General features: G+C 39.6%; 2 protein-coding genes across 5 annotated transcripts in view; one reads left to right on the top strand and one right to left on the bottom strand.

The window, feature by feature from the left end:
• Nucleotides 1–12420: 12420 nt before the first annotated feature.
• fam78ab (family with sequence similarity 78 member Ab) lies at nt 12421–20553 on the top strand. Its single transcript, XM_059545471.1, has 2 exons — nt 12421–13080; nt 19457–20553. Exons 1-2 carry the CDS (start codon nt 12788–12790, stop codon nt 19980–19982), a joined length of 819 nt encoding a protein of 272 aa, XP_059401454.1. The 5' UTR covers nt 12421–12787; the 3' UTR covers nt 19983–20553.
• Nucleotides 20554–23529: 2976 nt separating this feature from the next.
• The window catches only part of nup214 (nucleoporin 214), a 48229-nt gene continuing 44467 nt past the window's right edge, over nt 23530–27291 (bottom strand). The window contains exons 33-35 of one of the 4 annotated variants that reach the window (XM_059545438.1): nt 25822–26054; nt 23828–23867; nt 23530–23746 (exon numbers count right to left, since the gene is read on the bottom strand). In XM_059545438.1, coding sequence (XP_059401421.1) covers nt 23710–23746; nt 23828–23867; nt 25822–26054 — 310 coding nt within the window. In that variant the 3' untranslated portion in view covers nt 23530–23709. Of the gene's footprint in view, nt 23747–23827; nt 23963–25085; nt 25613–25764; nt 26055–27291 lie in introns of those variants that run through there. The other 3 variants (XM_059545448.1, XM_059545428.1, XM_059545419.1) reach the window with 3 other exon arrangements.

The raw sequence follows: 27291 nt of genomic DNA, 5'->3' as shown, positions 1-27291 counted from the left end.
GTGTATCTAATATAATTTTAACCTCATTGAGGAACGCAATGCGAGGGTTTATTAAGTGACTGATGGCTGTTCATGTCTATGCAATTTCACGTATTGCTGTAAACTTGGGATTCCACATTTTCGTTCTCTTAAACTCATTCTTCCCTAACTTTCTATCTTCCTGCAACTTGTGTGAATGTGTGAGTGCGTGTGCTTATGTGTTAGATTAGTTTATATGTCTTAGATTTATCTAATAAACCCTTATTCATATTGAAAAGAGAAGTATCTTGTGTTTTGTGCTTACAAGTTAATGTCTTAAACTGCCGATCTTGTTACTGTGCTAATTGATAGTGTTTTCACTAAACTTGACATATTAATGAGTAAATTACAGTGCCTTGTAATGAGTTATTGATATATACAATTGACCTATTTTTCATCTTCAATAATTTTAATATCACTGTCATATGAGATATATATTAATCATATTCCTGATTAATTATTAAAAAAAGAGTTAATTTTAATGTACTACCCAGTGCGGCTACAATAATTATTAAAAATCCCATCACTGCACACATCATCCTATCATTAACATAGTGTCTACACTTTGTTTGTAATAAAGAGAGGATCTGAGCAAAAAACGCAGTCTGCTTTCACAATTTGTTTTGTGAGGAGCGAAGCGTTTCCATTGGCTGCAGTCTGCAGTTATTATAGACACAATATCCTGTTACATTTTATTACATTTTCCACTACATTTATTTGCAGAATTAGTGTCCCTTTTGTAGGCTTTTGAATGTATAAAATTATGAAATCCCTTTTATTTTCCAAAAAACACCTAAGCAGTTGGCTTGATCTGTGCAGATTTCTCTACTGATTCAGACCACTCATACTGACTTAAAAAAAAAAAAAGTTATGTATTGTTACACACATACACAAACATAATTTGAAAATTTGAAGTTAGTTTATGTATCAATGCACTTAAAAATCAAGATGGACCAACGTTAATTTCATCAAAGAGTGTCAGAGGTCTCATGTAACATTCATTTATTTTTATTTTAAAGTACAAATACATAAAGTACAGAACCATTTCACTAGTTAATTTTATGACAAATACAAAGGCATTACAGTACTTAGATAATTATCACAAAAAATAATGGTACAAAACATGTCAAGCATAATTCATACACACAAAGAAAACCAAACAGGAATCATTCTGAAACAAATATGCCTTGAAAAAAAACTACTGATCACATTTTACATGTGCTTTTAAAAACAAATTAACCATTAAAAGCATGGGCTATTAAATCACAAAAGAAAAATAAATATGTTTCTTTTCACTTCATATATTCTTATAATTAATCCCAATCCTCCTTTCTTTCAATGTTGCCCAGGCGCTGCAGTTAACCAATAAACTTCAATAAATGTTGATGACATCCTAAAAATATTAGTTGTTCATCAGGACAAAAACACTTTTAATATTTACTTCCTTTCTGAGCAACTTCCTCTGTAAGATGCCTCAGTTCTGCAGAATTAAGAAGTGAAAATGAGACAGAAAAAGAGTTGAAACAACCGTGCAGTGAAATCCAGTGCCTTTGCATGAGCTTTCAAAATACCCAAGCACAACTTCATCTTTTAAGTGTCATGTGAGTGTGACTGAAATCACAACAGTTGTGACCCTAACAGACCATATAATGCAACTGGAGCATGTAAACTGGAGCATCCAGACTGCATTTGTCCTGTAAGACAATATGTGTTTAATCCTACAAATACTGGATTACACATTTGGACATACATCTTCTGCACATGTTTACAGTCTAACGGACGGAGCCCCAGCTGAAGGTCCCGATCGAAATGAGCGTCTGACAGGCTCCAGACGATAGCCTCTCCATCAGACAGAAGTAAAGGAAGCCCAGAGCGAAGCCACACACCATGTCCATCAGGTGGTGCTGGCCCAGCAGAATGTGCGACAGGCCCACTAGGATGGTCCACAGGGGCGGCCAGCACCAATTGAGACAGGAGGAACTTGGACATCACGGCTGCTCTGCTGGCGTGAGCGGCCGGAAATTAATATGTCTCCAGAGCCACACAGTCAAGGAAGCCGGCACTTATGTCCCATAGTCCTTTGTGCCGGACCAGTTTGTGAACCCCAGCCACAATCAAGACGTCAAGAATCAGCGCTGAAAAAGAGGAATGAGAAATGATAGAGGGGTCAAGTGTATCTTCACCAGGACATCTGAGTCTTATACCATTTGAGTCCAAAATAGAGAACATCTCTTAATTCAAACTATGAATCCACTCAAATTCTTTATGTAATTAAAACTTAACTAAATAGCATTACTATAGTACTATAGCATAACTAAAAAACAAACCCTTAGAATCAGAAATTGTTACAAATAAAACTCAAAGCTACATTTAAACTATTACTAGAAAAACAAGGTTTTTGTTACTTGAAATAAATGTTAACTGAATTAAAATACTATCTTAGATATTTTATTTCAGCTAGTTGCCAAGGCATCATTTCTCATTTTTATTTAGCTTAATTTGCTATGTATACATACAGAGCTCGAATTGAAGGGGAGGCGGGGGCAACCCCCTGTGAAACCACCATTCCCTTTAGATCAATAATGTTGTGCATTATGTAAAATGTATTGTGCAAATTAAATGTATAAATTTTCTACTTCTCTACTGTGATAACTCACGAACAAAATAACAGTGATTAGCCAATCAGAACTCGGTACTGTAACAAGCTGTGCACAAGATGAAAAAAGTTTCTGTAATTTTTTTGTGCAAAATGGTTCAAGTGCAACTTCTGATGCTCTTAAAAAGAAGACAACAGAAGGTTTGATTTTTCCTTGATTGTAATTAAAAGACATTTCCCTGACATGATGTCATTGTGCTGTATGTGTTACTGTGAGGGACTAAGAGACGATAGGAGAGATGATGAGTGTCACCGAAACAAACAAAATCTTGAGTCCAGAAGCACTCACTGCACAATGAAGTCCATTAAAATGCAGTTTTTATGTTTTTATATTCATTGCACAAACAATGTACTTTTCTGAATATCAGCACATAAATATGATAATAATTGTATACAACAATGTAGAGCAATGCAATGTTTCAATCCTTGAATAAATCTGTTTTTGAATGAGTCAGTGACTCAACGGTCCATTCACTCGTTTAAGCCATTTTGAGTGAATCATTTAGTTTGAATGATTGATTGTTCTATAATTCCAACAAAAAAAAAACTGTATATCAGCTTTTATTTCACAGACTTCTATTGTTTTTATTTACGGCTAACTTAGTTACAAATTCTACAACCTAACCCACACCCTAACAGAATCTTGCTGTATTTTTACAATTTTTTAAATAATTTACTTGATGTTTAGATAGTTTTTAAATGGGACACCCCAGAAAGTTGGGTTTGACAGATTTATCTGTATTCCTAAACCACATGTGAAGGATCAGCTGGCCTAAGTTACTTCAGATCAGTCCAGAGAATCAGTGCAGAAGATCAGCTCTTTTGATCCTGCTCACAGTCGCTGCGATCAGGTTCAGTTCAGAGTCAGACATCATTCACATGTACAGAAATACTTTAATACAGCTTGGTTTTGGAAAACATCTTCACTGTATTAGTAAACAAGGCTTCAGTATCTATCACGATCCGGTCCATTTACGAATACGACTATGCTAAAGGTGTGCACTGCTTTTTAAATATCAATAATGTACAAAGACATAAGCCCTACTGATTGGCCGCAAAGCAGTGAGCTGACCAATGAAAGTTTGGCTCATGAGTATTAGCATAATCACGTGACTGGACGCGTCAATAAGACAGCCGCAACCTCACATGGCTTTAAATATTAAAGGGGGTTACAATGGTGTTTCGTGTTTTTAGAGTTGTTCACAGTGTTACAGAGATGGATTCTCATGCTAAACATGGCCAAAGTTTAAAAAAATAATTTGGACGAATGACTGAGAATTTCTGTGCCAAAAATTTACTTCCGGGTTGGTTTAAGTCTCGGCTGGTTTTTTAGATTGTGTATTTAATGATGTAGACAATAGTGGAACTCCTTAAATGAGCATTTCTCTCTGAAAAAGCGCGCCCACGCACACGTCGACAAGAGGAGAGCGAGACCGCACACATTAACACACTTCATCGGGAAATCGTCACCAGCGCTGCATAGGATTTGTTCGAGAATGCCTCCAAATAAGTGCATTTTTGGATGTGAGGGAAAGTTTACCGTGTTCAACTTCCCCAAGAACCCAGCGTTACATGAACAGTGGATGCAGTTTGTTTTTCCAGGGCAGCAACGGAGTGTATCAAGTGTGTTTGTGTGTTCTGGTCATTTGAGTGACGAATGTTTTATAAACAAGGCCCAAGTTGATGCTGGATTTACACATCGTTTGCTATTAAAACATGGAGCCGTCCCTGTGATAAAAGACCCCATTCATGTAAGTACAACTGCATCAGATTTCTGTATTTTATTGGAAATCAGCACATAAGTGAATATATGTTAATGGAAACAACACGAAACATCAGTATTATAGCTCCGCTCACCGCACGCATCCAGGAGCTCTGCTTTTTCCGGTGTTGCGTAATATTCGGTTCCTGTGAAAAACTGTTCCCGTGGGTGGAGTTTACTTGAATATTCATTAGTTCCCTTATTGTGGGCGTGTCTTTGAAACAATGTGCAAACGAATGGAACATCTCGGTTATGTATGTAACCATGGTTCCCTGAATAGGGAACGAGATGCTGCGGTGATGTCACCGGCTATGGGAAACACCCCTCGGTGTGATGAATGTCTGAAGCCCTATACCATCTCGCCAATCCTATTGGCCAAATAGCGCTTGGCACCACCCTTACGCATGCGCACGCATCATATACCTGGGTGCCGCGCGCTATTTCGCTCAGATTTCTGAAGAAGAAGAATGCTATCAAGGTATGGCACGGCCAGGACCCAAGCATCTCGTTCCCTATTCAGGGAACCATGGTTACATACGTTCCCTTTCATAGGTCACTTCGATGCTGCGATGACGTCACCGGCTATGGGAACGCTATACCATAACGCCTGACGTACCTGATAGCTGGGATCCAAGGAAGCATCTGCTCAAGCGGAGAGAACCCGGGAGCCAGGGGCCATCCTCACATCCAGACTGTAAGACTTGATAAAAGTGCTCGGTGAGGACCAACCTGCCGCAGCACAGATATCATCCATAGAAGATCCACTGAGAAAAGCTCGAGAAGAAGCCACTGCTCTCGTGGAATGAGCTTTAACTCCTAAGGGTGAAGCAAGTCCGCGCGCCTCATAGGCTAAAGATATTGCTTCCACCAGCCAATGGGACATGCGCTGTTTTGTAATAGCATGGCCTTTACCCTTATGTCCAAAACAGACAAACAGCTGGTCAGACTCACGCCATGGGGCTGTACGATCCACATAAGCCTTTAAAGCTCTCACAGGGCAAAGACTTAGATCTCCTGACCCCGCCTCAGCAGGGGGTAAAGCCTCCAGGACCACTTGCTGAAAGCGAAAGGGATTAGATGCGACCTTAGGAACATAATTAGGCCTCGGTCGCAACAACACCTTCACAGAGCCCGGTGCAAATTCCATGCACGAGGGTGAGACAGAGAGAGCCTGTAAATCCCCAACTCTCTTGAGGGAGGATAAAGCCATAAGAAGAACCGTCTTCAGAGTCAGGATTTTATCCGGTACAGTTTCCAAGGGCTCAAATGGATGCCCTGATAAACCTTGCAACACAATGAGGGAACTCGCACGGAGCGGAAAGGCCTCAGCCGTCGCGCACCCTGTATGAAACGAGAAACCAGTGGATGACGGCCCACTGAGGCACCGTCTATATATAAGCCGAAATGGCTGCCACGTAAACCTTTAGAGTGGCTGGCGTCACTCCATTCGAAAAACGGTCCTGAAGGAACTCCAGTACTGAAGCCATGGGCAGTAAACTGGATCCATATTACGAATTTCACACCAGGTCGTAAACAGTCTCCACTTGAAAGCATATAAGCGTCTCGTAGAAGCTGCTCTAGAATTCAGTATAGTCTCGGTAGTTTCAACAGAAAGACCATGACATACTAACTCACTCCACTCAGAGGCCACGCCCACAGTTTCCATAGATCCATAGATCGATAATACCGCTGGGATCAAACGAATCGGGGGAAAAGCATACAAACTGGTCCTGGGCCAATTGTGAGCTAGCACATCCAAGCCCAGGGGCGATGGAGGGCATAGGGAGAACCATAGCGGGCAATGCGTAGTCATGTTCGACGCGAATAAATCCACTCTCGCTTCTCCGAAAATCTGCCATAAGAGGTTCACCGTTTGGGGGTGTAACCTCCATTCCCCTTGCTCCAGAGTCTGCCTGGATAGCAAATCCACTTCGAAGTTCAAACGTCCGGGGACATGAACAGCTCGGATCGACAGAAATTTGTTCTGAGACCAAAGAAGAACATGTCTCGCCAGCCTGCACGGGGGGCGAGAGCGTAATCCTCCCTGATGATTCAGATATGACACAACCGCTATGTTGTCTGATCTGAGCAGCACATGACGGCCAATCAGCAGATTCGAGAAATACTGGAGAGCCAGAAAAACTGCCAGTAATTCCAACCTGTTTATGTGCCAACTGCTTTGTGTCGCTGTCCACACTCTGTGGGCTGGGCGCCCTTGACAAACAGCTCCCCAACCGGTCAAAGACGCATCCGTTGTGACAGTCTCTCGGAAAGCACAAATCCCCAGCCGAACCCCGGCTAGAAGAAATTCGGTTGACATCCATAGTTTTAATCACACACCTCCGTGTCACCGAAATCGTCCAATGCGGAAGACAACGGAGTGAAATATTTTGTCTTTTCGTCCACCACTTAAAAGGGCGCATGTGAAGTAATCCCAGACGAATTACGGGGAATGCCGCTGCCATTAGACCTAAAAGTCTGAGGCACAATACCACTGTCACTGTGCGACCTGCTTTGAAGCGCCGCACGCATGAAAGCTTTGCTGTCATCGCGCGAGAGTCCAAGTCTATTCCCAGAAAGGTTATCCGTTGAGAGGGAATTAAAACACTTTTCTGGAAATTTGTGCGTAAGCCCAGGCTGTTTAAATGATTCAGCACAAGATCCCGTTGAAAGTGTGCTTGAGACGGCGATTGCGCTAACACCAGCCAATCGTCTAAGTAGTTCAAAACGCGAACACCCTGGAGCCGCAACGGGGCCAGAGCTGCGTCCATGCATTTTGAAAAAGTAAAAAAGTGAAGTGACATCCAGCCAAGTATGGTGACCCATACTCAGAATTTGTGCTCTGCATTTAACCCATCCGAAGTGCACACACACAGAGCAGTGAACACACACACACACTGTGAACACACACCCGGAGCAGTGGGCAGCCATTTATGCTGCAGCGCCCGGGGAGCAGTCGGGGGTTCGATGCCTTGCTCAAGGGCACCTAAGTCGTGGTATTGAGGGTGGAGAGAGAACTCAATACCACGACTTAGGTGCCCTTGAGCAAGGCATCGAACCCCCGACTACGGGGAGCCAGAGCTAAGCCAAAGGGAAGAACGTGGTACTGATACGCTTTGCCCTCTAAAGCGAATCTGAGGAACTTCCTGTGTCTCTTGATGATCTGAATATGAAAGTATGCATCCTTCAGATCGATCGTGACAAACCAGTTGTTTTGGTTGAATCTGAGACAAAATAGACTTTACCGTCAACACCTTGAATTTGCTCGGCCTGAGTGCAAGATTCAAACGGCGTAAATCCAGAATGGGTCGCAACCCGCAGTCTTTTTTTGGTACCACAAAATAACGGCTGTAAAACCCTGACTCCATCTGAGAGGGGTGTACTTCTTCTATAGCCCCTTTTCTCAGCAGAGTTGACATCTCCTGTCGCAGCACCGCTATTTCCATCGGTTTCACATCCGTGGAAAGAAGGCGGGCCTCTTTGAAACTGAATGGTGTATCCGTTACAAATTGTGCGTAACACCCATTGAGAAATGTCGGGCAAGCGTTCCCACGCGGTCCGAAACAATATTAGCGGTCTCAAGATTTCCGCTTCCTGCAACGCTGTCATACGCGTTAAAATGTCCGGGCACGAAAAGCTTGTGGCGTTCGTGCACAGGGGAAGTGCATGCGTAAAAGTCGTTGTGTTTCGTTGTGTATAATCCTGAAATGTGCCCACGCCAGGAATTAGGCCAACAGATTGAACATCGGGCTCTGCCTCTAGCGAAAAAGCGACGGTTGTGTGAGCTGTCATAAACGGGTCGTCTGTGAAAGACCCTTGAATCGTCCCTTGAATTCTGAAAGCTGGATTGCGCAGAGTGTCTGAGGGAACGTTTGGCTTAACAGTTCGATCTAATGATGCTCGAGGCTCTGTTTGCGGCGAGACAGTCAGTATTTGAGCATGGGGACTGCAGTGAGAGTGTTGGATGCGCAAAAAACGGTCCAACAGCGCTTTCTAGTGGAGGGCACAGTCCCTGGCAAGCAGCGAGAACATCAGGAGCTGCTATTCGGGACCCGAGAACGAGAGGCATTAGCCGTCGAACTCAGGTTTAACCTCTTGCGCTGACGTTGGTGAGCCGGTGGAAAAACCTTAGGGCCCCAATCCTTACGAGGGGGCGCCATAGGTGAAGGCTCTTCCCGAGAGGCAACTCGCTGGCGGTGAGAGGAGGTCGAGCGAGAACGCGCGGGCGCCTGCCGGCGTTCAACCTCCCTGGGTCTGCGAGGAATCAGCTGGCGGAAAGCGGCTGATTGCTGTTTCGCTGCCCTGAATTTTTCCACCACCGAAGTGACAGCCTCTGCGAGAAACAGGGGCATCCATGAGGAAAGATTTATCCTTTTCTTTGATGTCGGTGAGATTAAGCCAGAGGTGGCGCTCAACCGTAATCAAACCAGCCATGGAATGGCCCACTGCTCGAGCAGTATGTTTGGTAGCACGTAGCGCCAAATCTGTTGCCCGCCGTAATTCCTTCACTGCCTCGGGTGTGATACCCTCCCCTTTATCTAGTTCCTTTAATAGCTCCGCTTGGTAGGCCTGAAGGACCGCCATAGAGTGAAGCGAAGCAGCCGCCTGGCCAGCGGCCATGTAGGATTTCCCAACTAGGCTGGACGTGACTCGACACGCCTTAGAGGGAGGAAGGGGGCGAGACTTCCATGCCGCGGCCGAATTAGGCGCGAGGTGTTCGGCGAGAGTCTCTTCCACCGGAGGCAACGCTGCATAGCCATGGTTCGCCATATCGGAAATGGTGGCGAAATCCGCAGCCGCAGTGTTAGTAATCCGTCTGAGTCTGAGTAATCCGGCACAGATGATTCGCTTCCCTGAAGGAATGAAATCTGAGCGAAATAGCGCACGGCACCCAGGTATATGATGCGTGCGCATGCGTAAGGGTGGTGCCAAGCGCTATTTGGCCAATAGGATTGGCGAGATGGTATAGGGCTTCAGACATGTTAAGCATTAATTCGATGTTAAGCATTAATTAGCATTAACTGCAACAGTGCCAAAACAATGGATAGTTTGTATAATATGATAAATTGTCTTTCGTTTTGCTTGATTTGTTACAGGCACACAGAAAAACAATCAATAAGCTAATTTAACCTATCTTACCTAATATAGTCTTTAATGTTTGGTATATTTCGCTTTTTATACATTTAATTTGTTGGGCTTTATTTTTAATAGTTTGCTTTGATTAGACTACCTAGTTGTCATTGGAGAGAGACTAGTACAATATGCATACACAGCCTGAAACAAAACACTACAAATGTATCTGTATCTTAATAAAATCGGTGTGAGCATCCTGTGTCATGCTTTATTTAATCTTTTTTTTTTTTTAATAACCAGTTTTTACCAGCCTTCACAGCCCCATCAGTGTATTTATTATTATAAATGCACATTTACTTCTGTCACATATTTTATCCTATTACTAAGATTTTAAAGTATCTTCTACAGAGTGAGTCATGCAACATTGAAACAACATGTGAGTTCATTTTTATATTTAAATGAACAGTCTTTTTAAAATGGACACATTTTTCTTTATTGAATTGAGTTAACAGTCAAATACAGAGCTTAACGGTTTAGACAATCTGAGAAAGAACTACTAATAATAAATATAATAATAATAAATATCCTAAGCATACACTGCATACATTGTATCTGTATGTCTAAGCATACATTGTGTCTGTTCTTTGACCATAGGCACTGAAAAACAACCTCATCATGTCATGTTTAAGAATAGTGAATAGTGATCCATTGTGTAAATGATGTTTAACATTTGAACATCTTATTCAAAATTGTTTTTTCATATTTTACAACTATTACATACAATGAAACCCAAATGTTTCTTTGTCAGCCAAACTCTGTTCTCCTGTCGCTTACCGAAATTAATATCCTCTGAGATTAATTAAAGTTAATATTTCAATAATTTAACAACACTCTTTAATGTTGACAGTTCTCTGATGTGTATTAATAGTAACATGGCATGCAGGTTAACAAATAACATGTTATCTTTAAGTATGTTTACTGTTTAAAATTATACTCAAAAAAACGATATTGTAAATCACATAAATATTACATTCATTAAATGTTACTATGACAAGTACAGAAGTAATTGCTTTATGAATATAACTCAAATTTAAAAGACAAGGAAAGTTGTGTGAAAGTAAGCATGGAATGAAGCAATGCAAAATTAGGTGAGTGTCTGAGATATTTATTGTCTCTCGATGAGAACAGCCTCCATGTATGTCCAGTTCATACAATGATCAGCTACTGTACCAGTGACTTCAGCTCTCTCATCCAGTCTGAAACAGACAGTGACTTTACATGATGATCAATATATGTGGAAACATCACAAAAGCAAATCAAAGCCATATTATAACATTGGTGATGATAATGATGAGACACATGATTTCTTATCCAAGTGTAAAAAATAATATTTTTGGAGTAGCTGCTGACCTATGTCCAAGAAGACTGCATCAGAACAATACTGATTTTATATAACCAATTACAAATTAGATTGATTACAATATTAACATTTTCACTGCAAGAAAATTGTTTACACTATGCATGTGACTTATTTAGGTAACAGAAACACTGGCTACATAGAATCTAAAGTTTTTATAAATGACACAGGATAGCTAGCCTATAGCTTTATTAGGCGACATATATATTTGTTTCACACTGTACACACTATATATTTTGTTGGACACACTGCAGTAATAGTCATCAGTAGCCTAACTTAGCTAATCATACTATTCAAACAACAATTAATGCCCCACAAATGAAATGTATAAAAAGCTAAACACATAAAAAATACATGATTAAGAAACTATATATTCCAAGGTTAGCATAGGTTATTCGCTTGTTTTTCTGTGTGTCTGCAATCAATCAAGTAAATCAGCTTACAGACGATATTACACAAACTGCATTGTTTTGACACTGCTACAATGCTTCAGTGCTTAACATTGACACTTCGTTACCTGTTCAAAATAATCCAAGTAGCGATTTGAGGAGCGTGCACTGATATTTTCAGTTCCGTTCGTTTGCGCGATGTTTGATGGACATGCCCACAATAAGAGAACTAATGAAATTCATGTAACTCCACCCACGGGAACAGTTTTTCACGGGAACCGAATATTACACAACACCGGAGAGAATCGGAAAGCTGTATTTTTCTTTTATAAATATGATAAAACTAAAGACATTTTGGATATATGAATGATGCAGTACTACTCAGGTACTCAAGATTAACACGAGATTAGGCGAAACTGTGTATGTTATGTACCCTTTAATGACTCTGTCTTCACCGTAGTAGGCAGGAGCTTCGGCGTTCTCCAAGGTGCTTAAACGCGGGCGAACTTTTATAGACTTTCTGACACGAATATTTAAAACCAACGCGCAGTTTCCACATGAAGCATCTTAGACTTTTGTTGCTGCCTGTAATCCCGTCAAACTATAAATATCGTTTTCGCCCAACAAACTGCACGAGCACCTCTCTTAGCAGAACTATACGCCCCATAATGCGCGGCGCGCGCCGGGGAGCGGAAGTGACGCCACGGGCGCTCGTAGTGGAGCAGCTGCAGCTGATGCGGTGACGCGCACAGCGCTGAGGGACGGAGGCTGAGCGCAGCACCGGCGCGAGGATGAGAATGAGGACGAGGATGGACTATAACTGATGAAGAGAGACGCGAAATGATGGGCTGTTCATCACAGCATTTATTCACCTCTCATGTTTATTCACGTGTGCTGATGAAGTTCACCTGATGCTGAGACGGATCGTTTAATGTTACTCATAAGTGCACAAGAAAGTGAGCTTCCACCAACTGAACCTCAAGGACAAACTCATGGAATTTAAATATTCATTGGAAAAAAAAAAAATATATATAGGCTATATATAGGCCTATATTGCGTTAATTTTGATACCCAAAGCGTCTATAGCTATTTTTTTACGCACCAAATGCCAGGAGTATTCTGAGTGGATGGATTTAACCTATTTATTTTAATCTTCACGCACTGCTGTTAGGTTTACGATGCGGAAATGCCCTTTTGACGGTGATTGCAAAACGTTATGTGTGAGCGGAGCGTTATAACGGTACGCCAATGACGGAAAGTTGACGAACATTGTTTTCATTTAATTTCATTTAGTTTTATTTTTTATCGACGAAATAACGATGATGTTTTTGTTTATAAGAAACGCCGTTTTTATTTCCTGACGCGACACCGCGACGCGTCGTTTAGTTTTTGCGCGTGCAGTTCCTCTGAGGGTGTCTAGTGTGCGTCCTTCTGAGGGTCAGTGTGTGTAGTGTGCGTCCTTCTGAGGGTTGATGTTCTGCTGGCCGCTCGTGCTGCTGGTGATGGGCTGTATTCAGAGCATCAGATGCAAACCCAAGAGTTTCCGGGACAGCATCATGGTTCTGGAGGTGAACTCCTCCATCGACTCGAACCCAACCAGCATCGACGAGTCCTCTAGCGTGGTGCTGCGTTACCGCACGCCGCATTTCCGCGCGTCCGCACGGGTCCTGGTGCCGCCGGTGGCCGGAAAAGAGAGCTGGACGGTAGGCTGGATCCAGGCGTGCAACCACATGGAGTTCTACAACAAATACGGATCCAAAGGGATGTAAGTGTATCTGACATTCAACACGAAGACTCCTTCACACCTTCTGCCTGTTACAGCTCAACACTTTAATGCATGACATGAATTCAAGTTATGCATCATTTGTTGCACTTATACTGTTGAAACTACAACTGTAGCAACTTTTAGGTAAAGCTTTGGCTGCCATGATAAATATTTTTATATGAGAAATTACAGAAAAGACATGGTAACACCTTGTTTTAGTATTGTTGTGTTACACGCACTTACTGTACAAGAGTAAATAATACATAATTGCATGCAATCAAACCCTAACCATAAGAACAATAATTGCACTTCAGCACTTAATTGCATAATTTCACTGTAACGAGGAGAGTGTAACCAGTAACAACTATCACATCAAATACACAGTTTATCATCAGTAATGTAATTACACAGTCAAGTTGGACAGTCTGAAGTCAGCAGTCTTCAGATGTTCGGCAATATTTGTGTATTGCACACACACTGTTGTACATTTCTTTAATTTCTAGTTATTTACTGTATATCACCCAGTATACAACTGCACATCAATTCCCTGTACAGTAAATAACTGTAATTTCCTTTGCACAATACGAATTTTCTGACGTCACATACAGAGACTTACTGTATTTTTTTTATCTTTTATTTGTTGTATACTACTACTGTATTTAATTTCCTCTTTAGGTCATTCCATTGAGTTTTTTTCCCCCTCATTTCTCACATTTGGATTGACAGGATTTGCCTTACAGCGTGTCTACAACTCAGCAAAAGCTCGAGACCGTCTGCACTGGACAAGTTAAATCGCTTGTAATGATTCAGTAATAATGATAGGCAAATGCGTTTGTCCTTTGCGTCAGAAACAGCGCGAGCCTTTGGAGTACTAGAAATACCCCGGGGCCTCAGTTTACTGTCCAGCCTCCATTGTGTAGATTTGATTACTGATTCTAATGGGTTCTGTATTGTCTTTTGTTGCGTTGCGCCTCGGGTTTTGCCCAGGGATTGAACCCGCGAGTGGAAGAGACCCGGGCCGGAGTACATCTGTGCTGTGAGGCGATGCACCTTACGAGAGAATAACAAAGACCAGCCAGCAAGGTAATAATATCATATAATATATGATTGTCCGTCTGTTTTTGTCAGCTTTTTGCGTGCCAGTTTATCGTAAACATGGCGGTAACATGAACTTCACCACTGTAAACTGCGCTGTCTTTTACCGAATTAAACTTCTTTTAACGAGGAACACTTACCTTATATTATATGTGAATTTTTTTTTTCCGGGTGTTAACGTTGGCTAGTAGCTTATTGAAAAAATAAAATCATACGTTAGCAAAAGTTTCATGGCCACCTTTCTAGTTTTGGCATTAGTTTTTTTTTATGGAATATAAGATTTACTGCCTTTTGTGTGTGTATGTGTGTGTTTTAAAGGCAACTGCAATGAAGCATCAAGAAAGACGTGAGCAGGCCGGCCACACTGAGACTGATAATTCCAACGCTATCTCACGACCAATTCGTACGTATTTTACGAGGTGGCTTATTCGTACAAATTTGTACGACCTCACTAGTACGATTTTATACAATTTGTCTAAACCCCAGTGACGGTTAGGTTTAGGGGCGGGGTTAGGTGTAGGTCATTCGTACCAATTCGTACGAATTGTGCAACTCGTAAAATACGTACGATTTGGTAAAAATCATATGAATTTGTACGAGTGTGGTCGTACGAATTCGTACGAATAAGCCACCTCGTGAAAAATGTAAGAATTGCCGTGAGATCGGTTGGATAATTCATGGTAAGAGAGTAACCTGCCTATTGTTTTGAGAGATTTGTGTTTATTCCATTAAGGGTTTACCTTTTAAAAATGTGTAATTACTTCTTGTCTTTCAGGGAACATGTTTCTTTCTGTAACAAAGTGGATGGTGAACAAAGATGGCCTATGTTTTGGAGCAGCACCTGGGTTTTGAAGATACCTTATATCTATTATTTGGCTGCTTATATTTTTTCCCTAATATTTTTCTGTTGCCTAAGGATCATTGTGAGGAAAAATCCAGAGGATACAACAATAATGCACTGCAAAATGTCATAAGATGGGAGAAATGGTGAAGATGCACTGTTCCAGCATTGCATTTAATATTTTTAAGTATTATATGCAATCTTTTAAATAAAGAATATGATATTTTATAATAATTGTGTCTGTTTGAATTGAATAACAATAAAATGAATTCTATATAAAAATTTATGAATTACAAATGAATGAATTACAGTAGTATACTGATGATTTTGATTTTTTTTACAGTAATTGCACTGTATTGCATGATCACAGTACCACATTGTTACTGTAAAACAGTGTTTACAGTAAGTTACTGTAAAAACCATTAGAAATGTCTAACAGCGTGCTTCTTTTAAAGCAAACTTCTCAGTGTTTTCAGTGATGCTACAAGTGATTTGGGAAGCTCAAATGTGTCTGAACATTACTGCCAAACCAGTGTGAACATATGTGACAAACAGACACGTGTGCATGTAGGATCATCTTGACGTTCTCTCCGTGATGTGTACAGCGTGATGATTTGATCATGTATGTATGTGTGTGTGGTGATACTACATAGCCTGCATACCGTTAGAGGCTACACTTAGCCTTATTTCCTTTATGAAACAAAAAATAAACCCTTCCCGTCTTAAGATATCTGGAGACTGCACATGCTCAGCCTCCACACATTCCTGGAAACAAGAGCACAGCAATGATAATACGTTTAAAACAAATGATGCAATGACGTTCAAATTGTGCAAGCAGCCGTTCACCATAATACTTCGTTTTTTAGCCACTAGTTCCACTTCCTTTCTACGTCGATGGCAACATATCCTTTATAGCAGCTCTTTGCATTCTTCTTATGCAAGAACGTATTTGAAGGTGGTGTTTATTGCAGACAGTAAAGTGATATGCACTTATTTACTGCAGATATCATTCAGTTTCATGTCTGAACAGACAAATTCCTTTTAGCAATTTTTCAGCTGTTCCCTCTGCACTTTAACAAGAAAATAATATTCCAGTCTTTATACTTAAACATTTTGGATTTAATTCAGTGTGTTACTTGCCTTTTTTAGTAATTACTTGTAAAACTGATTAGCATTTTCTAGTTTCTGCACCAGTTTTTATTGAGTGTTAGGACAAGTCCGTCTGAAGGATCTTTATATTGAAGCACGTTCACAGAATGGTGTGGAGACACTCTTGACTGATATCTCAGCCGCTGTTCTGGCCTGATGATGCCGGTCCTGTCGAATCTGTCTGAAGCTCATCTGTTCTGCTCTTATCTCATGAATGTTGAATGATGATGAATGTCAGCAATATTAATCTTACAAGGCAAGACACACCAGGGGAACAGTGTAAAAATGTTAACTAATAGATCTCACCTTATTTTTCATCAGGTGATTAATCTCAGTTTTAAGTATTAAGTTTTCTAAAATGTTATGTTTAAATATCTGTCTAAATTTTATACAAAAAAAATAAATGAAATAATAATAATAATATGCATATATCTGTTTGATTTGTTGGCATATTAAATGTTTTTTTTTTTTTTTTTTTTTTTTTTAATCATCCCATAATTCAGAAAATACTGTCAACAGACAGAAACAAATGAATTTCATTATGTTTTTAGGAATGTCATGTTAATCAGTGCGAATGATATAAGAATAAACATCTAACATCATTTCCTCATTACGGCTGTGCCACATACCACACTTAAGTATGATTACTAACTTCTAATGTTTTAAACCATCATAGTAAGTTTGTAATTCATATACATGTAAATTAAGAGGAAAACATAGTATATTTAAGTTCTTGAGGACACACATAAGACTTGTAAACACTCAACCTTCCCCCCCAAAAAAACAACAATCAAAACTCACATTAGACTTTATTTAATATGAATCTTGATCAGTTTTTTCAGGAAGGCATTTGGGTACTTAAGCATAAACTCACTTACACACACACACACACACACTTGAAGAATTTCTATTCTTATTCCCCTGATGATAATCAAATCCCCTCATGTGTTCATGTCACGTGGCTCTTTCCCATGATGCTCTGCTGCTGATCCGTGAGTTCTGGGAGAAAGGTCATGGTTTTCCTGCATCAGGGAATCGATAGGCCAGCAGCTCTGCGGTTTGTCCCGCTGTCACCTGCATCTGTGCTGATTGTGCTGTTTGGAGAAGGTCACGGCCTTCACTGTTTAAAGGCACAGATCACACCAATCAGATGTCTGTGATAATCAGCTCACCATCATGACATGTGTGACCATCAATCATCTGTAAAACACGAAAGAAGATGTTTAGCAGAATGTTCACGCTGCTCTTACACAGAGCATGAATTCTGTTGAGTTCAAAAACTGAACATAAATGTGACCCTGGACCACAAAACCAAAATCTCCATTGATGTATGCTTTGTTAGGATCGGACCATATTTGGCTGAGATCTAACTATTTAAAAATCTGGAATCTGAGGGTGCAAAAAAAAAAAAAAAAAAAAAAAAAATTTGCAATGCATATTACTAATAAAAAATTACTTTTTATTAATTATTATTGAATATTTATAGTAGAAAATTTACAAAATATTAATCTTTACTCAATATCATAATGATTTTTGGCATAAAATAAAAATCGATCATTTTGACCCGTACAATGGTTATTTGGCTATTGCTACAAACATACCCCAGTGACTTAAGACTGATTCTGTGGTCCAGGGTCACAAATGTAGTTCACATGACACGTCATATGATGCTTTTTATGTGGAACAGAATCATAAATTCATTATTACTGAAGTAATCTCATCCAAACAACCACATTACGGCTTTGGAACAAATGAGGGAGTAAATGATGACAGAACTTTATTTTTGGGTGAACAAATTATATACTAAGATATATATACTAACTATACCCTAACTTTTTAGCATACATTTATAATGAGTAGTTAAAAAAAATAAAAATTAAATACATTTAAGTGTGAATTGAATGTAATGTTTTGAGATGCTCAATTGCATGTTAACTGCCATTAAATGAAAATGTATAATAGTTTAAGAGTATATTAAATGCAGTTATAGCTGAACTTTAGAGTGTCTTTGACCCACTTAATTGTAGGACTTTAATACACCTCATCATGTAATTTAATAATCGTGTTGAAATATTGTTAAAGTTACTGCTGAATGTACTGACAGGCATTTATAATGAACTAAAAATATATGTTAAAGTCATTTCTGTTGAAACTTGTATGTCAAGTATTTAACTATATTTTTCATTATACATTTATAGTGATGAAGATGTAGTTTAGTAACTTTGAAGGTTTCACTTTTAAGATGTCATTGTTACAGTGTAACTGTACAAATAAGTAAAGAGCAATATTAATGACCAAAATGTACTTACTATATAACTAAGATTAAGGTTTGGTTTAGGGTTAGTTGTAAACGTAAAGGTAATGGTAAAAGTAAACGTAAGGTGTATAACAAGGACACTAAAGTAAAGTGTTACCTGTTTAAACTATATTCAATTAAATATTAAATAACACACTATTTAAAACACTGGTTGAATAACAGTTTACTAAAACTAAATGTTATCTGAAATAAATTATAAAAATGTTTCATTTAGCTTAAATTTATGTACTAAAATAACTAAAACAAATACTAATACAAATGACAAAAACACACAACAAAATTAGAAAAAATGTAAATAAAATGCTTGTTGCTCGACGTGCTCGAAGCATAGCTTTCCCGCGAGAGGGCATGGTTTCAGTGCTGACAGTGGACACGCCCCCAGCATTTTTATTTATTTTGTTTTATTTATTTATTTCAAATTTGGCTGGGTGGTTAATAACATTTTACTGTGGTGTGATAAACTCAGAACACATTTAATATTGCTTTACATGGACTTTAATTTGATTTGATTTAATTATAATGCATACTTTTTAAAAGTGTACTTAACTGTGCTAAGAAACACTCATGAAAGTGTCTCTTTAAGTACAATTAAGTGGTCTTTTATTTCATTAATATTATACTAAATGCAAATACAGATTTCTAAAAATGTTCTGATTAGATTTGAAGTGCACTAAAAGTGGACATTCAATACAGTGAAGTGCACTTCTTTTCCACCAGAGCAGAGATGCGCAGTGTGAGTCAGATGAAGATGATGGTGGTCACAGGAGCCGATAAAGATGTGTGTTGTTCTTTATTAAAGGTCTCTTTTGATGGACAGTCAGACCAACATCCCCGTTCTATGTTTAACTTCCTCTAAGGGCTGGAGTAAAAAGCATCTCTCGCCTTTGGCAGCTAGTGTTCTGCTTTCTCTAGAGTCAGCACACTTCATTCGGCCCATTTGTTGTCATGCTCTCATCCTCCGGTGTCTCCCGCAGGTCCAGCTGGGAGCTGCCTGATCTCCAAGATGGAAAAATCCAAGCCATCAGCGACTCAGATGGCGTCAACTACCCCTGGTACGGCAACACCACTGAGACCTGCACCATCGTGGGTCCCACTAAGAAGGACACCAAGTTCACCATCAGTATGAACGACAACTTCTACCCCAGCGTGACGTGGGGCGTCCCGGTGAGTGACAGCAACGTGCCCATGCTAAGCAGCATCTGGAGGGGCCAGAGCTTCACCACGTGGCTGGTGGCAATGAACCAGGTGTCAGGCGAGATCCTGGTGCTGCAGACAGTACGCTGGCGCATGCGTCTGCACATCGAGGTGGATCCCGACAAGCCACTGGGACAGAGAGCCAAGCTGTGTGAACCCATCGCTCAGGAGCAGCCGCAGGTGCTGGGGAAGAACGAAGCCATCCCGCCCAACGCCATGGTCAAACCCAACGCCAACAACGCTCAGGTGCTGATGTGGCGGCCGTGGACAGGCGAGCCATTGGTAGTCATCCCTCCCAAACACTGAGACCAAATCGGGTTGGGAATCACTGTGCTAAACACCACTGCAAAAAGACAAAGTGGGAATACTGCATCTCAGACAGATGGAAAGAGCATCCGATTCATGCTGCCTTAAGTTTACATTGCTTTCACTGCAAACTCTTCGCCTTAAACCAAATGCAAAGCAGTAAACCTCGCACATCCTACCTGTCCGTAGATTTGCACTGGATGTGTCCTAGTTAGTCGTCGTCTAATGGGACTGCGATGACCGCCGCGCGCCCAACCAAACGAGGACAAAGTCCTTATGCATTCAGTGTTTTCAGCACAAGCTATAATGTTTTAGTTTAATGTCAACCAGCCACTTCCAGTGTGTTTTACAATAGCCGAGAGTCCACAAATATATCTTTTCTACTATGTCAGTCAGTGTCAAGACGTCATGGCCAATCGATAGAGTTCTTACGAGCTAAGATCGATCAGTCCATTCTGCTGGAGTCTGAATGAGATGTGCGTGCGGCGACAGGAGCGCTGATCCTCAAATCAAACACCATCAGAAGCTGAAGAATGAAGGCACTGAAAAGCCCTAGAATGAGTGAAACTCGTGTCCACTGCTTTCATGGCAGTACTGCAGATATGACCATGATGTATGTCAAAGGTTTGAAATAATTCCGATATGTTTTTGTAAGGCTGCATTTATTTGATTAAAATGCAGTGAAAACAGTGAAGGCATTTATAACATTACAAAGGATTTCTGTTTGTAATAAATGCTGTTCCTTTGAACTTTCTATTCATCAAAACGAAAAACAAAACGTGTCACTGTTTCCACACCCCTGTTTTTAACATTGATAATAATTGTATTTTTTTCTTGAGCAGCAAATCAGTATATTAGAATGATTTCTGAGGGATCATGTGACATTAAAGACTGGAGTAATGATGCTGAAAATACAGTTTTGATTACAGCAATAAAAACATTTTACAATAGAATACACATAGAAAAAAAATTGTTTAAATTGTAATGTTTCACTCTTTTACTGTCTTTTTGATCAAATAACTGCAGCCTTGGTGAGTGAGAAGAAGAAACTTCTTTAAAAAACATTGAAAAATTGTGAACTTTTGACCCATAGTGTGTAAATACATTTTTATAATATTTTTTTTTTGCATTGCAGTGTTGAGAATTTGAGGTCAGATTTGCTTAAAATTCATGCAAATGACAATTGAGCACAATTTTTATCCATTTTGCAACTCAGGATTAAACGCACTTCAGCGCTTCCTGATGCCATTTGTTATTGATCCCATAGAAGGCCTTATTATACTGAGATGTGATTGTGTTGATGAACAGATGAGCATTGATTATGTGATTTAGTCCAGCTGCAGTCAAACGTTGACCAGCATTTATATGCACAAATGGATCAAACGCCACAACAGACACTGAGCTTTACATCCATCTTCCTCAGCGCACTGGTCAGCGGTGGACGTCTCATACAATCAATTAAAAGACCATCATGTGTGTCTCATTTCATCAGATGCTTTTGGGTGCTTGAGTTAATCTCACATGACACAAGTCTGCATGTGTGTGTGTTTGGATGCATATACACAATGACTGAAGAATTCGATTTCTGAGACTTCCAACACTTATCCATCATCAGAGCCAATACATTCATTATTAAACGCTTGTGTTCATGGCAAGACTCTTCATTCTCACAGGATTCTGTTTGGCTTGAAATACTGACCTGATGAGACAATATGAAGTGTGACAGACAGCAAATCCACAATAAATCCTCCAATCATCTAGTTTTGATATGCAATAGTAACATTGAGTTCCTCCAGCTCTGTTAGCTGCACCACACTGTATACTGCAAGTGTGTGTGTGCGTGTGTGTGGCGTCAGACTTATCTTTTTCCCTTTTCAAAGGAATGATGGGATTTTTGGCCGTTTTTTATAGTTTGACAATAATACTTGAAAAACAGAAGTGGGAAACATTTCAAACTGTGAAGATGCACATTTGTGAGAACAAAACATTCAAAGACCGCTGAATTTTTCATGAAGAATAAAACTGAAGTTCAACAGAGTCTCTTGTGTTTTATTCAGCGAAGGTGTGGTGCCTCTGCATTTGGTTTGTTTCTGCATCCTTTGTTATTACAGATCAAATATTAATATTCTGATGAATCCATCAAGAGATGCCGGAGCTGCTGGATTAATAAAGTCATGGGCAACCAAATGCACAAAATGACTGAAGAATGCAAGATTATTACAGATTTAGTATAATATTTTATTACTCTCACCAACCTCGTCAGTATATACAAAAGTTTGTTTTTTTGCTATTTTTTGAAAGAAATTGACACTTTAATTCATCAAGGAGGCATTACAATGTCACACAAGATTTCTATTTCAAATAAATGCTGTTCTTTTGAACCTTCTATCCATAAAAAATCCTGAAAAATAAAAAGCATCACAGTTCCCCAGCAGAACCGTTTTCAATACTGATAAAACCATGTTTCTTGAGCAGCAAATCAACATATTGGAATGATTTCTGAAGACTGCAGTAATGATGCAAATCTTACTGAACCAATAATGTAAATGCATTTATAAACTGTCATTTTGGTGTAAGATCCTCCTGTATTCTCATCGTGAGCAGATGAACTGCAGACTGTGGTGGCTTTAATCATGTGTATCTGCTGCTGGTTTCATCAGTGAATTTAAACGTGTTTGATAATGGAGAGTATTATCCCATTATCCGTGGCTGAGGACGAGGCTTAAACTAAAGCAGCTGAGAGATTAACAGACTCCATCCCAGAGCGCAGACACTCCAGCGGCATGATGGGATTGATCTCTAGACACCAAGCTCTGATCATCTGCAGGCAGGATGAAAATACAAACTAGTGCGCGGTGACTGAAGAGCAGACGCTCACAGAGCTACAGATGCATTCGTCTGCATTCACTGCTAGATTTACACGCACCGGTCTCACTCTGTAAACACACATAATCTGGAAGATAATAGACTGACAACAGACGCTTATGTGGAAAAACAAAACCTCCTCTAATGCCTGAGGAACTAGAGGAAGATGCTGGTCAAAGATGAAATGTCATGATGTATCGCAGGGTCAAAGGTCAATGAGCTTGACACGCCGCACATCTTAACCTCTTCATAAAGACAACCGCAAACAAACAAAGGTTTGGATCAGTGGCTTATTTCATGAAACTGGTTTCAGTGGTTACCCGGGGAAGTCTAAGTGTAGCTTCAGCAAACTTTTATTTTTATCAGAATCTCTTCTAGAAGAATCTGGATGCACTTGAGCCTTTTCCTTTCCACAGGCATGTGAAGAGACTGCTGTGATAAGAGCCTGAGTGACTGTGACACACACACACACTATTCATCATCTCATTTAAAATCAAATAGATGGAAATGACTATGCAATGACCTTTTGAATGCAGAAATCTGACCCATTGCATTTATGCATGACTGACAAATATGCATCACATTAAGTTTATTAGTCTTTTATGTAATTGAAATACAATAATTTCAAAATATTACCTGAATATTTTTTTCCAGTGTGACAGTAAAGGACAGAAATGAAACGTACGGTCAACAGCGCTTGAGTTTATTTCTCATTGTGCAGTTAAAACTGAAGAAACACATTGAACATAAAACTGGAGGACATCAGCACATTGTTAAGAACATGAACTCATGGTATATTCAATCCTCCGTGAACACTAAAAAACCACAGCACATCACATCAGATGATGTCAGTGTCCACAGATCAACTCCTCCAGCTGCTGAACGTCTGAGACGAGGCTCTGAAAAACATCAGACACATGAATGTGAGAGCAGAGCTCTGACGGATGTGTGTGAATGAACGCGAAGGACGTAACACTTACTGGTTGGTGTCAGTGTTGGTGCTCCCAAAACCTCCAAAACCTACAGACACAGACATGATCAGAGAGTCAGACTTCATCAGCAATGACAGGTGAAGGTGAAGAGGCATGGAGTGGGTTTATCACTGGAACTAGGCTCTTGATTTATCACAGGAGATGCAGAGAATGTGAGTGCAGCAGAGATAAGAGCTCATGAGAAACAAAACCTGCACTGAACGACACTAACACTTCAAAACACTCCAAACCAGTGCTGTTATTGGTAAGTCAAACTATAATTAGAATTAAAGGGTTAGTTCACCCAAAAATGGAAATTATGTCATTAATAACTTACCCTCGTGTTGTTCCAAACTCCATTTATCTTCGTAACACAGTTTAAGATATTTAAGATTTAGTCCGAGAGCTCTCAGTCCCTCCATTGAAACTGTGTGTACGGTCTACTATCCATGTCCAGAAAGGTAAGAAAAACATCATCAAAGTAGTCAAAACAAAACTTATGACTTTATTCAGCATTGTCTTCTCTTCCGGGTCTGTTGTGAGCGCGTTCAAAACACTGCAGTGATGCTGCAGATGTTATCTTTGTTATTGGGTGCACCAGAAAACACGTTAGCAGCGTTGATAATGCGCTCACAACAGACCCGGAAGAGAAGACAACGCTGAATAAAGTCGTAATTTTTGTTATTTTTGGACCAAAATGTATTTTCGATGCTTCAATAAATTCTAACTGCCCCTCTGATGTCACATGGACTACTTTAATGATGTTTTTCTTACCTTTCTGGACATGGACAGTATACCGTACACACAGCTTCAATGGAGGGACTGAGAGCTCTCGGACTAAATCTAAAATATCTTAAACTGTGTTTTCCGAAGATGAACGGAGGTCTCACGGGTTTGGAACGACATGAGGGTGAGTTATTAATGACATAATTTTTATATTTGGTTAAACTAACCCTTTAAAACTATTGAAAAAGGATTGTCATTAAATGAAATAAAGCTGAATAAAATTTTAATTACATTAACTTAATTTAAAAAATGAGTAACGCTGCCTTCATAACAAAATAAATAAAAAATAAATACATAAAAAAAAAAAAACTAAAATTAGACATTTTGCCTTAGAAAACAACTGAAAAAAACCCTTAGCTGTGAAAAAAAAAACCTGACAAAACTACCAAAATTATCTAAATTAAAATAAAAATGAAAATATGAGTACTATTTGAACACCAACATGTCAACTCAGTGTTTCTGATTTTTTTTTCTGCCGTTATATATTTCACTTGGATGTTATAAGTTGCCCCGAATTAATACAGCTGGATTAAACAAAAACTTCATTTCAGGCTGCAAAGCAACAAAATGGGATTATTTTAAAGTGATTGTTTTCTTTACCCACTATAGATTTAAAAAAATATTTAAGGAAGCTTAAATGAGTGGTTGCCAAGGTGTTGCGATGCGGTTGCTAGGGTACTTGGGGTGGTTGCTAGGAAGCTGCTATGTGGTTGCTAAGGTACTTTGGGTGGTTCCTAGGTATCTCTAGGCGGCTGCTAGATTGTTCTGTATAGCTGCAAGAGATTGTTGCGGTCTGAATGTCTGCTCTGGGTTTGATGGATGTAGCTTGAGAGGAGGAGAAGCATTTACAAATGTAGTCTCAGAATAATATATAATAATAAGCTTAAATAGAATATCAGTAGGTTGGCCTTTCTCAAGCCAACCTAATTAATATTTAATTAATGAGAATGTCAAACTTTTGGCCAAAGTTGTGTGCGTTATGGAAATAGGAGATAATCAGGTAAAATGCTAACGCATGTGATTATCAGAATTTCTAGCTCAGAGACTCAAGCTCCACACGAAAAGAAACAAACCTCTACAAACTCTTGTGCAGTTTGATTACAGTGAAGCAGCAAGATGCAGAATGCTATTGGCTCTAAAGCTAGTCCTGCTGCGGCTACAGGGAGGGCCTGTGAACTCCTGACCACTGTCGGTGTGAATGAGATGTGTGGTCTCACCTCCAGACGAGCCGAAGCCGGAGAAAGCACCGCTCTGAGTGCCGAATCCCGACTGCGGCTGCTGCGCAAGACTCCCGAACGACGGCGGCGGTGCTGTGCTCGAACCCGCCAGACTCCCGAACGACGGCGGCGGTGCTGTGCTCGAACCCGCCAGACTCCCGAACGATGGCGCCGCTGTGCTCGAACCCGCTAGAGAGCCGAAGGACGGCGCATCATTCTGAGGAGACCCGAACCTGAAACACAATCAGAAGCATGCGTCGTGTCATGAGCATAGGGTTTATTTGGGTGAGTTATGCAGCGCGGAACAAGTGCAACACACACACATACACAAGATCACATGCACACATCACTAAAATAGCCCGCACCCCTGAACTCATCCGTCATGACACGTTTAGAGTAGACCCTCATGCAGCACGTGTAAATATAGCTGCAGCTGTTTCTAAACTAAGCTGTTCTTTTCTCTTCATGTTAGTGAGAATCTCCATGTGTTTTGAGTGTCTTGTCTTGTATCACGATCTTATATTTGTTGCTGGTGATCAGGTTTGTTTGTTCTTGGTTTTGTTTCTGTTCATTTGCTGACAAACACGTGAAGGCTGTTTTTTATTCAAGCGCTGTGTTGGTGTGTTTTGTTTCATTCTGCTCTTATGACTAATGATCAATAATTCATGAATTATCCCAGTGGACTCTCAGTGTCTCGTTTCATTGTGGTGCTTCAAAAAGTATTTACTGACATTTTCTCTGCTTTTAACTTTAACTGTGGTAAATGTTTCTCAAATAGAGGAACACAACAGGCCAGGTATCTAATGTCTTTACCTCCCGAAATAACAAAGCATATCGAATTATCTGTAAATGTCTAAACTTCAGCAAATGATGGAAAGGATTGAAGGATTAGTTAATCCTAAAAGTATAAATTCTGTATCTAAACTGTTTAAGAGTTTTTAAAATCAAATAATTTCTGCACAAATAAAATGACTATAATGCTGTATGTCCATACAGAACATACTCATACAATTGTAAAATAATTCAATAATTTAGATTCTTTTATAGGGCTGCACAATTAATAAAAAAAATAAAATAAAAAAATCATTAAGTATTTTTCTGTATTATGGAACATTTTCTGGAACGTGTCGACAGTTTTCTGTCAAAATAAAAGTTGGATGGTTTAACATTAGAAAAAAATTTAAATAAAAAATTAAGAAAAAACATCAGTACTATCATTTTACAAGTGCATTTTAAAATAAAAATATTTTTTCCTAACGTTTAATATTTTACATTATTTTTTTGTAATTAATGAAATTATCACCTTTAGAAGTTTAATTATTATATTTTTCTCTGAATTTAAGACCACCAAAAATAATAAATAAGACTTCTGTTGTGACATTTTATGGTCTTACATTTGATCAAACTGATTTTAAGACTGATCAAACAGTTGACTGATCAAACTGATTTTTGTGCAGGGATGTTTCAAAC

The sequence above is a fragment of the Carassius carassius genome, chromosome 4 (assembly GCF_963082965.1).
Source record: "Carassius carassius chromosome 4, fCarCar2.1, whole genome shotgun sequence".
Classification (NCBI taxonomy): Eukaryota; Metazoa; Chordata; class Actinopteri; order Cypriniformes; family Cyprinidae; genus Carassius; species Carassius carassius.
The sequence above is the reverse complement of the archived record's forward strand: the minus strand, read 5'-3'. Positions and strand labels throughout refer to the sequence as shown.